Here is a 12,280-nt window from a genome sequence, read left to right as displayed (position 1 = left end):
CGAAGGTGGGTAACAACCCTACTTCTTGTGTTCTAGCCTTATTCTCTCAAAGTCTAGCAAATGGCTAACCTAATATTGGTGAACATGGTGGTGTGGTGCTTTTTGGTGTAGAAGTCGTTCTTTGATGGCCTTCGGTACCTTTTGTAGGTTCCTTGTCTTCCAACTCTATGTTTGCTTTGATCCGGTTTCATAGTTTCTACCACCACCACCACCACAAAAATAACGATACATTCGTTCCGTTTAAACTCTAGACTCCTTGTGATACCTTTATCTAGCAAGGTCGGTCCATTGTACAGTAGGGGTCGAATATTAGTAGATCCCTTGTACTCATACAGGGATACGTATCATACCTTGTACATGTACGATATTTATACACATTATCATCAATGTCTCTACCCTACACGATTGTACATGTAGACTCACTCGATAAGATCAATTTCTTTAGCCTTGGATATGTTAGGAAAATGTCTAAATTTAGCTATTTATAAACCATAATGTTTGCGTGGTGCAACGTTCTACGAAATTGTTGGAAGTGAATTAATTCCTTTGGAAGGAGGATTGTAAATATATAGCAGAAGGCAGCCAGTAGCGTAGCTATTATTCAAAAGGCGGCATTGTTCTCCCTTTGCATCGGTCGATCAAACTTGTTCTCCCCGGCCCCACGTCCCAGCGTCGGAAGGCTAAAAGCTAGTGGGGATTGAACGCAAGGGTCATCCCTAAGCCCTCCCCTTCGTCTCCCCGCAGTATAAATATGGCGCCGCACCCCTCATCGGAGCAGAAGAAGCAACAGCAGCAGCAGATAGCCATTGAGAAGGCAGAAGAGGGAACCATGGCGGGGAAGGTGGGCATGGAGAGGGTGGCGGTGGAGGTCACCGTGAGGGAGCTGGACGTGGAGCGGGACCTGCCGGCGGTGGAGGAGCTGGAGCGGCGGTGCGAGGTCGGCCTCTCCGGCGACCAGGCCGACGGCGGCAAGAAGAAGAAGAGGAGCATGTCGCTGTGCGTGGAGCAGATCGGCGACCCGCTGGCCAGGGTCCGCCACGCGCCGGAGCACGTCATGCTGGTACGACGCAGTAATTATTAACTAACTAATCGCCTTCCTTGATCATGATCCATAGATTAATGCAGCCATGCTTGACCCCTGCTATAGCTAGTAGTAGCACTAGCTCGTATATAATTGGCTCGTGATCGATGTGCATGCGGTGTAATTAAGATCGGTAACTACTAGCTAGGTAACTAACTAACTTGTGATCGATCCATCCATGGATGTCTTCTGTGTATAGGTTGCTGAGTGCGGGCAGGAGATGGTCGGCGTCATCAAGGCCTGCATCAAGATGGTCAGCCGCGGCAGCATCGGGTCTTCTTCTTCCTCCGGCTCGGTGGCGAAGCAGCAGCAGCCGGCGGCGGCGTACGTGAAGGTGGCCTTCATCCTCGGCCTCAGGGTCTCCCCCTCCCACAGGTACTTACTTCTGCTTCCCTCGATCTTTTCACACGGCCATGGCGGCCGGCCGGCGCGCGTGCGCAATGCATGCGCGGCCTAATATATCGCGCACCGTCTTTTCTTTCTTGCTTGCTTACAAGTGCGCTTTCCCTTCTTGCCTAATCGCAACTGGTGGAAGTTTCTTCTTTTGAGCAATGGCGTGCTGACGGCGGCTGTGTTTTTATGGGGTTGTGCTACAGGCGGCTGGGGATCGCGACGGCGCTGGTGAAGGCGGCGGAGGAGTGGAGCCGCAAGCGGGGCGCGGCGCACGCGTCCATGGCGACGACGCAGTCCAACAAGGCGTCGCTGGCGCTCTTCACCGGCCGGTTCGGGTACAAGCCGTTCCGGCGGCCGGTGCTCCTGGGCCGCCCCGTGCACGCGCGGTGGCTGCCGGTCACGAGCCGCCACCGCGTGCTCCAGCTGCCGCCGACGCTGGCGGCCGCGGCCTACGCGCGGCTCCTCCCGGCGCGGGACACCGAGTTCCTCCCCGCCGACCTGCCGGCGCTCCTCGCCCACAAGCTCACCCTCGGCACCTTCGTGGCCATCGAGAGCTCCGACGGCCGCACCGCCGGGGCCGGCGCGCCGTCGCCGTCGTTCGCCGTGCTGAGCGTCTGGGACCAGACCCGCTCGCTCCGCCTGCGCGTGGACGGGGCGCCGGCGCTGCTACGGCACTCGCTGGCCGCGGTGCGGGCGCTGGACCGCGCCGCGCCGTGGCTGCGCGTGCCCTCGGTGCCGGACATCTTCCGCCCCTTCGGCGCCTACCTCATCTACGGCGTCAGCATGTCCGGGCCGGAGGGCCCGGCCCTGCTCCGCACGCTCTGCAGCCACGCCCACAACATGGCCCGCAACAACCCGGCCTGCGGCGTCGTCGCCGCCGACCTCAGCCCCGACGACCCGGCCGCCGCCGCCATCCCGAGCTGGCGCCGCTTCTCCTGCGACGAGGACGTCTGGTGCATCAAGAACCTCTCCGACACCAATGCCGCCTCCTCCTCCTCCGACTGGCCAGCGTCGGCGCCGCCGGGCAGCGTGCTCTTCGTCGACCCCCGCGAGTTCTGACGTAGCCGCCGCAATGCCATTGACACAGCCATTCGCATGCACGGCATATAGGCAGGAGCAGGCAGAGTCCTCTGCCAAATTTTGACAGACATGTACATTGCACCCGGTGGCAATTACCTGCCTTGCCACCGGTGGCATCAACTCCCCCAGGCTTAATTCAGTCGTGCTACTCAAGTAGAAATTTTAAAACTAGCTTAAACTTGATTTATTTAGTTTGTTTTTCAACCAGCCAGGATGAACAATGCATCGCTAGCTACCTTGTTTATGTTCAATTGTTCACGGTGCATACATGGCAGAATGAGTCAATATTTTCATCTTAAAACCGCACCGCGCAGTTGCAATTTTTCCCCAATGAAAAATGAAAAGGCAGTGCTCCTGTCAATTCCTCGAAGCAACTGTGATCGAAAACAACATTTAGTGAGCCAATGAGAAGAGATATCTTCCCGCAATCACCTCCAAACTATTGGGTTGGCTCATTTTTTATCTAACTTTCTTTTACTCACTTAAACCCCTAAACTACCGTATCCACAAACACTTCTTTCCTCGACAATTTCATTATCGCGTAAACAGCTTCTGGAAATCAAAATTTTGTTTCATTGCCGTGTATGCATGGTTCATAAATATGAATTGGTACGATGATTGGCGCGTAAAAATAACCTATAACCTATTTACCGCACCAGTGCATAAAAGATAACCTATTTACCTTGAAACCAAAATGTAAAATGCATGTACTTGATTCTGTATAATATTTAAAAACTTCTAAAACTTTATTTTGTACTTCCTAGAACTAGTCCGGAGGCAAAATGCTTCCAAGATATGAATATGACAGTTTAGGCCGTGATTTGCCGAGTCCAACGAATTTGAAAACAAAAGCAAGCCAAGTCATTGGACTACTCAGATTGTGCCTCTGCATAAGAACAACACAGGATTGCATCCTGCACTAGTGGACACTTCACTAGAGATAATGGGGTCCAATTAACTAACCAATTAACCATTTGGGTTCTGTGATGATCTACGCAGGACAGTGACATACCAAGATGCCCATCACACACTCACCTCACAGGAAATCTAATCTAAGAGCATCAAAAAGACACATTCAACTGCGCGTTAATTAATCGAAGTACTCCTCCTAGCTATAGCTTGACAGTGGGTAAAAAGAAAGCAAGCAGGATTCACCCGGCTAAGTAACACATGACATCAGACAAATCTACCTTTGACTAATCAAGCAGACCACTGGAGAGAGGTGATGCTGGACTTGACTGGCCACTAGGCCGGTCCAAGTCCCCTCTAGTAACAATTAAGAAACTTAACCACCCCTCCTACCTACCTGCTGGTCTTGCACACATTCATATATATCCCAGTTGCAAGAGGCAGATCTTCTTTAATCCTGCGCGAGATCAAACAAATATTCCACGATCACGCGGAAATCTCCGCGCCGCGCCAATGACAAGCCCTACTAACTTTCAGTTCATGGAGGAGGAGATGATGATGCTGATGATGCCATGGTGATGGTGGCCTGATGGTGACGATCTGATCAATGCATGTTCCACTTGGAGAAGAACCAATCAGCCAAGTGCTCCTCGTATGGATCCTAATATGGAATAGTATTATCAAGGTGCTCACTCACCTGCAGGATGGTCCAGGGTACCTCCATGGAGGACCTGTCTAGGCAAAAGTAGGTAAAAATTACTTAGGTTTAGGGGAAATGGTTAGGGAATTGCAGCGATTGATGGTCCTGGGCTTCCGGCCAATCGATGAACCTGGTCAAAAGATAATTAACAGAGTAATGTATGCAGCAGTGGAGGCTTTTGTAAAGGGAAGGTGTTTTTCCTCAAGTTTCAGCCATTCAGGAGGAAGGAGGGGAGTAAGAAATGCCCTGTTCATGTGCTAGGGTTCTTCCTTCCAGCTTTGGTCCCCAACAAATTACAAAACGCAGGAGGGGTGTACATGGCCACGTCACTAACCGCCGCTCATTTTCTGCGGCGCCGCGGGCAATTAGGCGGGCGGTGCGGAGATTAGAAGCCGGGGTTTAAGGGTAATGCTCTGTATGAAACTTGAGAATTAAAGCCATATCTTGTGATTCATGGCTTCCTGACATCTTCCCTGAAATGAGGTTAGAGAAACTGAATTAGCATGTAGAAAGGTAATAGTAGGACAGCAGCTATGGGAAAGGGGAAGCAATCTTATAGACAGATTAGCATGTCATTCACTCAATTCTCATAGAATTCTATTTTCCTTTTGGACAGCATTATCACAGAATCCTTCTAGCTTTGCCTAACAGAACAAATAGCTTAAGCCTATGTGATAAGACATGGCATGCCCTCATCAGAACTAATAATAAACATAAAAAACATAACTGATGAGACATAAATCGCCTTCTACATTCATTCAGGTTGCTTGCGGGTGCGTGAATGATGCACCGACCAAAGAAAGGGGGAAATTCCAAATAGAATATCAAAGATATGTTGGAAGGAATATTGAAAAGACAACACAAAAGGAATATCTAAACCCTTTTTACACTGCTGAATATATATGACATAGTTTTCCTTTTGCGCTTCCATTCAAAAAAGAGAAAAAAAATCTAATGTCATTACCAGACAGGAACATTCAAACCCCAATTCTTTTCAGTCCAACAGGAGGAACATTCCTTTCTGGTGTGCAGTTTTTCTAAAGGAAGGCACTTACTTCAGTTGCTGCATCAGAAATGCACTAGGGAGCTAACCTGACAGCAGATCTATGCGCTGCACTCAGATGATCTCTTCATCTTCAGGTGCGTTGAACAAGAATCTGTGGAGGTTGCAAGGCCACACCACTTGTACAGTTTATGTCCAGCCACTTGTACCGTATATACGTAATAGGAATCAGATGCACTGGTCACACATGTGGGGGCACTGTTCAAAGGTGTAGTTCTAAATGTCTCATCTCACAGAAATTGTAACAGACTTGGGTTCCTATGTGATGATGATGCCAATAGACACTTCGCAGTGGATGGACATGAAGAAATGTCTCTGTGAACAGAGCAGGTATATCTATGTTAGGCAATGAGGCATCAGATGCACTGATCATAATTGTAGGGAACTGTTCAATGTTGTTGTATTGGATTCACAACTGTGATAAAGAGAAGAATGGAATCCTATGTGATGGTGCCAGTAGATGCTTTGCACAGGATAGGCATGGAAAAAGTCTAGGTTCACATAACATGCAAGTCTCTGTTACCCAAAAGGGGCATTTTTTAGATAAGTGTCAGTAGATCTCAACTTATACCAACCTTAAAACCCTTACGATCATCATCCAATTTCACTGCTATACTATTGGTGATCACATGGAGTTGCCGCAAGCAATCATAAGCATATTGGCGAGATCTTGTTAAGAAAAGATTAAGGAGAAGATATGATTCAGAACAACCAGAAATCAGATGATAACGGACAAGCATATAGTTCAAACAATTCCATCCAAGTACAGGTGACAGCTGACTTCACAAATGCGTCAATTACATGGCACTTCAATCAACCGGCAAATTCACAGATCTAGGTCGGCAAACAAGTTCTGGTAGAAATGGCCTTTACGGTCCACGTCGAGGTTGCATCTACTGACCGCCCCTCAGAGCAAGCACAAGATGGAGCACTGAACCACCTTCGATGTTGTAGTCCTTAGCAGTTTTGTCATCAGCGAGTTGCTTCCCAGCATAGATGAGCCTGGACATGAGACAGATTTATTAAGATAAGTGAATGCTAATTAATGTGAAGCTTGAAAAGACAAGCTTAAATGAGACAGATTTATCAAGAGTACCTCTGTTGAACAGGTGGAATACCCTCTTTCTCCTCAACACGTTCCTTGATTCTGTCGATTGTGTCAGTGGGCTCAATATCAATCTCGATTTCCTTCCCAGTAAGTGTCTTCACCTTGATCATAGTTCCACCCCTAAGCCTCAGGACCAAATGGAGCGTCGACTCTTTCTGAATGTTGTAATCAGCTAATGTTCGCCCATCTTCCAACTGCTTTCCGGCAAAAATTAGCCTTTGCTGATCTGGAGGAATGCCCTCCTTGTCCTGAAGTAAATAAACCAAGTATGTCAGCTACTCAGTTGTATCTTTGTTATGAGGAACTGGAACTCTGTTGTATTTTAGTGATGCAGTTCCAGATGCTGGTTCTCTAAAGGATAGGCAGGAACACGGAAACAAAACAACTGTCCATTCAAGTTCGATTCAACACATGTCATTGAGATCTTATATACAAATAAACTCAACATCAAATATCATGACAAGATAAAAACAATGAAAAGTCACAACAATAGCTCAGCCATCACTTATTATTCTCTCTTACTTAAGAAATGAATAGCATTCCCTCTTTCACTTATTCTCCTCTTTCACATACGCCCTCCCCTCCTCCCCTCCCTGTTTTGAAATTTTCTTCCTTCCCATCTCTGGTTCTTGTCCCATCGGTATCCTTGAAAACCATCGTAACTGCCCCCACACTAATTGACTATCAAATAAAATATATTTTCTTTGGTAGTCAAATAAGTGTTGATTGGCAGACAAAGTCAGTTTTTGGTATCACATCGATAAAATGGCAGGTAATCAAATCAATAAAATGGCAGGTAAATAACTGTGATTGCTTACAAAATATGTATGCTCTGCTGCAACACATGTGCATTTACCTAGTGCTAGTATAAAAGGAACAAGCATAATATTAAGCTATATACCGAAAGTGGATCTAGAGTGCCTTGGTCATCCATTTAACATAACAAAGGGCCAAAATTCAAAGTTGATCCCTTCTCCCAAAATATGTCACGCATCAGAGAGCTGATCATGAGCACACCTACAGCTTGGCTTGAGGTCAATTCACACTACAAGCTTAAAGAAAAGCTTGTGCTTAGCTCGTCTTTGGCTCGGTAAAGCTCGAGCTCAGCTGGGGTAAGCTCTGGCACCGAAACAATGTATTTTATTACCACACAAGCCTGCAGGCTGTAGCAGTTCAGGCGCTCAACCGCGCTGTCCATTACGCAAGCCATTCTTTCAAAGTGTGCATTCCAGCACGAACCTACTAAACAGGAGAAGTTGTACTAAATGAGTCATCTTTGGCTGTAGCAACAATTGATGGGCCGAAACAGGGCCAACTTGGAAGCTGGCATGTAGGGAAATGGGTCTTGGTGCGGCATATAGAAAATGAATGGGAGGCAAAGGACTGCCCTCAGGCGCCGTGAGCATGAGCTATGCAAGCTCGACTCGTCAGTAGCTCCAGCCTAGCTTAACCAATACAATTACTACTAAATGTTAAGAACATTATTTAAGAAAATTTACTGTTGCATTACCTCTGCTTGTGGATGCAAGTAAAGCTAAACCTGTGAATAAACTCCATGCTTTATCAAAGAATTCACGTATGCACCAACTAGTTTGCGCTGAGCGGTCGAGTAAATATAGACATTTTTTCCAAGAAATTGCTTAGCAAACACCTTGTGCTCAATCAGTCTGTCTAGCCAACATATTTGGTTCAATCAGTTTACTGGTCACTGATACTGTATGACTATCTAAGCTACATTAACATCCAAAAAAACGACATCCTACTGGTAATCATGTATCAATTCTCATATCAATCAAACACATCCTAAGGCCATGCTTTCCCCCGATAGAAAGGAAGTGAACCATCAGCACGTCATACCGGTCAATGACATTACAGTTGCTGCTTCCTCAATTTCACAGAATCCTCTGATCGTCACGTTGCAGTACATTGCAGGACGGTAGCACAAAGACACAATTCACGGCAAAGCAGAGCACAGCAACGGTATCTGGTTGCTGTCAGACACCTATGAACCGCAGGTCAATTTGCGCAACACCGAAACTGACGATCCCGACCAAAGAAAACGAGATCTCTGGAGCCACCCCAATCCTGACCGTCCGAGGATTATTTTATTTTTGAAGCAGGAACCAACCCTCGCCGCCCGAAACATAGCGGCGCCGGCATCGAAGGAGGCGCGACTCGCCCGAGATCGATTGCGGGGAAAGAAGGGAAGGAAGGGGATGGGAGGGGGGAATCGGACCTGGATCTTGGCCTTGACGTTGTCGATGGTGTCGCTGCTCTCGACCTCGAGCGTGATGGTCTTGCCGGTCAGCGTCTTGACGAAGATCTGCATCTTCGGACCCCCTCCCTCCTCTCCGCGGGGTCGACGGATCCGCTAGGGTTTTGCGCGGAGGCGGAGACGGAGCGGAGGTTTAGGTCGCTCGCTGGTGATTGATTGGTTGCGGACGACGACGACGACGACGACGACGATGATTGAGGGTGGGTGCGGCCGTCTCTTTTTTGCACATATAATAATAGGCCCCGCTGAGCCCAGGTCGGACGGGCGTGGGCCGGGCCCGACTCGGTATAGGCCGGTCACGACAAAGGCCAGGCCTACACGACAAATACTACTTCCGCCGTGTATGTATGTATATCCGGATTGGCCCGGAAACGGGCGAGACCAGTGCTGGGCAGGCCCAACAGGGATGTGGGTCGTCTCGCTGATGTCACCCAAATTTCCTTTTTTTTACATCTTAAATGAGCATATTAAAAAGCATAACTTTAATTTTCCAATACACATTTTTAGCTTTTTAACATAGTATAAGAACAATGCCGCTGCTATTAAAAAAATGTTGAGTGACAACGAATAAAATGTTTCTGCGATTCAAAAGGGTGCATGTGCGCTTGAAAAATGTGTATACAATGTAAGAAAATGTCCCCGTAGTATAAAAGCATACTTCATACATTTAAAAATATGTGTGTGAAAATATATTACAAAAAATTACCACATTACAAAAACTATAGAATGTTTATTACCATCAGAGAATGTTCCAACGTGTATTTTAACAAATGTTGACTGTGCATTACAAAAAGTGTTTAAAACATGTATTGAAAGAAATATATATGTAGTTTATTTGAAAAATGGCAACGTGTATCAACTTTGTTTATACATGTACACTAAAAAAATTATATTATGTTTCATGTACTAAAAATTTAGCCGTGTGATAAAAAAAGAAAAACCTACAAAGAAAACAAAACAGAAAAAAGAGAAGAGCTGAAGAAAAACAAAGAAACACATTAAAAACAAGGACTGTGATATTTGGCACACGTGTGCCATATAAACAAAACTGCCACACCTCTATTTCTTTCATTTTAAAGTACCATACGATCCCTCGTTCTTTGACCTCGCCTCTTCCCAAATGACCCCATAGGCTCGCCTGAGAAACCTGCTTCTCCCGCACCTTTCAGGCGCTCACCCCCGAGAAAACTGTCACTTCTTCACGTCTACCACATGATTTCTTCTCAGGACAAAGTTACCATGATATTCGTATGCAAGTTATCAGGTGTGACGCCCCCGATTTAATCGTACACTAATCATGCACGCAAATGTGTACGATCAAGATCAGGGACTCACGGGAAGATATCACAACACAACTCTACAAATAAAATAAGTCATACAAGCATCATAATACAAGCCAGGGGCCTCGAGGGCTCGAATACAAGTGCTCGATCATAGACGAGTCAGCGGAAGCAACAATATCTGAGTACAGACATAAGTTAAACAAGTTGCCATAAGATGGCTAACACAAACTGGGATACAGATCGAAAGAGGCGCAGGCCTCCTGCCCGGGATCCTCCTAACTACTCCAGGTCGTCGTCGGCGGGCCGCACGTAGTAGAAGGCACCTCCGGTGTAGTAGGGGTCGTCGTCGACGGTGGCGTCTGACTCCTGGACTCCAGCATCTGGTTGCGACAACCAGAAAGAAAGGAAAGGGGGAGAAAAGGGGGGAGAAAGCAACCGTGAGTACTCATCCAAAGTACTCGCAAGCAAGGAACTACACTACATATGCATGGGTATATGTGTAAAGGGGCCATATCAGTGGACTGAACTGCAGAATGCCAGAATAAGAGGGGGATAACTAATCCTGTCGAAGACTACGCTTCTGGTCACCTTCGTCTTGCATCAAGTATAAGAGAGTAGATTGAAGTCCTCCAAGTAGCATATCCAAGTAACATCTCATAGCATAATCCTACCCGGCGATCCCCTCCTCATATCCCTGAGGTAGAGCGACCACCGGTTGTATCTGGCACTTGGAAGGGTGTGTTTTATTAAGTGTCCGGTTCTAGTTGTCATAAGGTCAAGGTACAACTCCAAGTCGTCCTGTTACCGAAGATCACGGCTATTCGAATAGATTAACTTCCCTGCAGGGGTGCACCACATAGCCCAACACGCTCGATCCCATTTGGCCGGACACACTTTCCTGGGTCATGCCCGGCCGCGGAAGATCAACACGTCGCAGCCCCACCTAGGCAAAACAGAGAGGCCAGCACGCCGGTCTAAACCTAAGCGCGCAGGGGTCTGGGCCCATCGCCCTGAGCACACCTGCACGTTGCGAGGGCGGCCGGAAGCAGACCTAGCCTAGTAGGCGTTCCAGTCCAATCCGGCGCGCGCCGCTCCGTCGCTGACGTCTGAAGTGCTTCGGCTGATACCACGACGTCGGGATACCCATAACTACTCCCGCGTAGATGGTTAGTGCGTATAGGCTCGTAGCCGACTCAGATCAAATACCAAGATCTCGTTAAGCGTGTTAAGTATCCGCGAACGCCGAACAGGGCCAGGCCCACCTGTCTCCTAGGTGGTCTCAACCTGCCCTGTCGCTCCGCCACAAAGTAACCGTCGGGGACCGTCGGGAACCCAGGCCCACCTCTACCGGGATGGAGCCACCTGTCCTTTCAGCCCCCAACTCCGAACAGTATCACAGGTAATGTAACAGTGTAAAGTATATAGTATATGCCCGTGATCACCTCCCGAAGTGATCACAGCCCAGTAGTATAGCATGGCAGACGGACAAGAGTGTAGGGCCACTGATGGAACACTAGCATCCTATACTAAGCATTTAGGATTGCAGGTAAGGTATCAATGACTGTAGCAGCAATGACAGGCTATGCATCAGAATAGGATTAACGGAAAGCAGTAACATGCTACACTACTCTAATGCAAGCAGTATAGAGAAGAGTAGGCGATATCTGGTGATCAAAGGGGGGGGCTTGCCTGGTTGCTCTGGCAAGAGAGAGGGGTCGTCAACTCCGTAGTCGAACTGGGCAGCAGCAGCGTCGGTCTCGTAGTCTACCGGAGAGAAGAGGGGGAAGAAACAATGAATACCAAGTAAACAGATGCATATCGAGGCATGACATGTCAAGAAGCGATGCTAGGCGTGCCCTAACGTGGTATAAGGTGGTACTGGTCAAGGGGGAATCATCCGGGAAAGTATTCCCGGTGTTTCGTGTTTTCGGGCAGAGGAGCCGGAGGGGGAAAGTTGCGGGTTCGATAGGTTAGGGGGGTGTGGTGGACGAACGGACTGCGTATCCAGATTCGTCTCGTCGTTCTGAGCAACTTTCATGTTGAAAATAATTTAATCCGAGTTACGGATTAAAAGATATGATTTTCTAGAGATTATATTAATTTTTGGAATTTAATTAATTAATTATTTAATCCGAAAATGAACTTATGACGTCAGCATGATGTCATGCTGACGTCAGCAGTCAACAGGGTTGACTTGGTCAACCTGACAGGTGGGTCCCGGTCGTCATACTCTGTTAGTTAATTATCAATAGTTAATTAGGTTAATTAGTGATTAGGTTAATTTAATTATAATTAATTAACTTAATTAATTCCTTAATTAATTAATTAATTTAATTATTATTGTTTATTTAATTATTTTGTATATTTTTTTTTAATTCCCTTTTTTTT

The 12,280-nt window shown here is 47.2% G+C and overlaps 2 protein-coding genes across 2 annotated transcripts; one reads left to right on the top strand and one right to left on the bottom strand.

Moving 5' to 3' along the window:
* Positions 1 to 742: 742 nt before the first annotated feature.
* On the top strand, positions 743 to 2,805 carry LOC123154939 (probable N-acetyltransferase HLS1). The gene is made up of 3 exons (XM_044573544.1): positions 743 to 1,060; positions 1,281 to 1,456; positions 1,678 to 2,805. The coding sequence occupies exons 1-3, from the start codon at positions 752 to 754 to the stop codon at positions 2,531 to 2,533; spliced, it is 1,341 nt and encodes a 446-aa protein (XP_044429479.1). The 5' UTR covers positions 743 to 751; the 3' UTR covers positions 2,534 to 2,805.
* Positions 2,806 to 5,924: 3,119 nt separating this feature from the next.
* On the bottom strand, positions 5,925 to 8,848 carry LOC123149448 (ubiquitin-NEDD8-like protein RUB2). Its single transcript, XM_044569102.1, has 3 exons — positions 8,571 to 8,848; positions 6,323 to 6,582; positions 5,925 to 6,228 (listed from the first exon to the last, which is right to left on the bottom strand). The coding sequence occupies exons 1-3, from the start codon at positions 8,661 to 8,663 to the stop codon at positions 6,120 to 6,122; spliced, it is 462 nt and encodes a 153-aa protein (XP_044425037.1). The 5' UTR covers positions 8,664 to 8,848; the 3' UTR covers positions 5,925 to 6,119.
* Between the last annotated feature and the right edge of the window lie 3,432 nt (positions 8,849 to 12,280).

The sequence above is a fragment of the Triticum aestivum genome, chromosome 7A (genome assembly GCF_018294505.1).
Source record: "Triticum aestivum cultivar Chinese Spring chromosome 7A, IWGSC CS RefSeq v2.1, whole genome shotgun sequence".
Classification (NCBI taxonomy): domain Eukaryota; kingdom Viridiplantae; phylum Streptophyta; class Magnoliopsida; order Poales; family Poaceae; genus Triticum; species Triticum aestivum.
The sequence above is the reverse complement of the archived record's forward strand: the minus strand, read 5'-3'. Positions and strand labels throughout refer to the sequence as shown.

Bases quoted from the DNA above. Each gene is read 5' to 3' on its own strand.
- LOC123154939 (XM_044573544.1), top strand. From the start codon at position 752: ATGGCGCCGCACCCCTCATCGGAGCAGAAGAAGCAACAGCAGCAGCAG. The intron at 1,061-1,280 runs GTACGACGCAGT...TTCTGTGTATAG, and splicing joins CGCCGGAGCACGTCATGCTG to GTTGCTGAGTGCGGGCAGGA. The intron at 1,457-1,677 runs GTACTTACTTCT...GTTGTGCTACAG, and splicing joins AGGGTCTCCCCCTCCCACAG to GCGGCTGGGGATCGCGACGG.
- LOC123149448 (XM_044569102.1), bottom strand. From the start codon at position 8,663: ATGCAGATCTTCGTCAAGACGCTGACCGGCAAGACCATCACGCTCGAG. The intron at 6,583-8,570 runs GTCCGATTCCCC...TATTTACTTCAG, and splicing joins ACGTCAAGGCCAAGATCCAG to GACAAGGAGGGCATTCCTCC. The intron at 6,229-6,322 runs GTACTCTTGATA...TCTCATGTCCAG, and splicing joins ATTCCACCTGTTCAACAGAG to GCTCATCTATGCTGGGAAGC.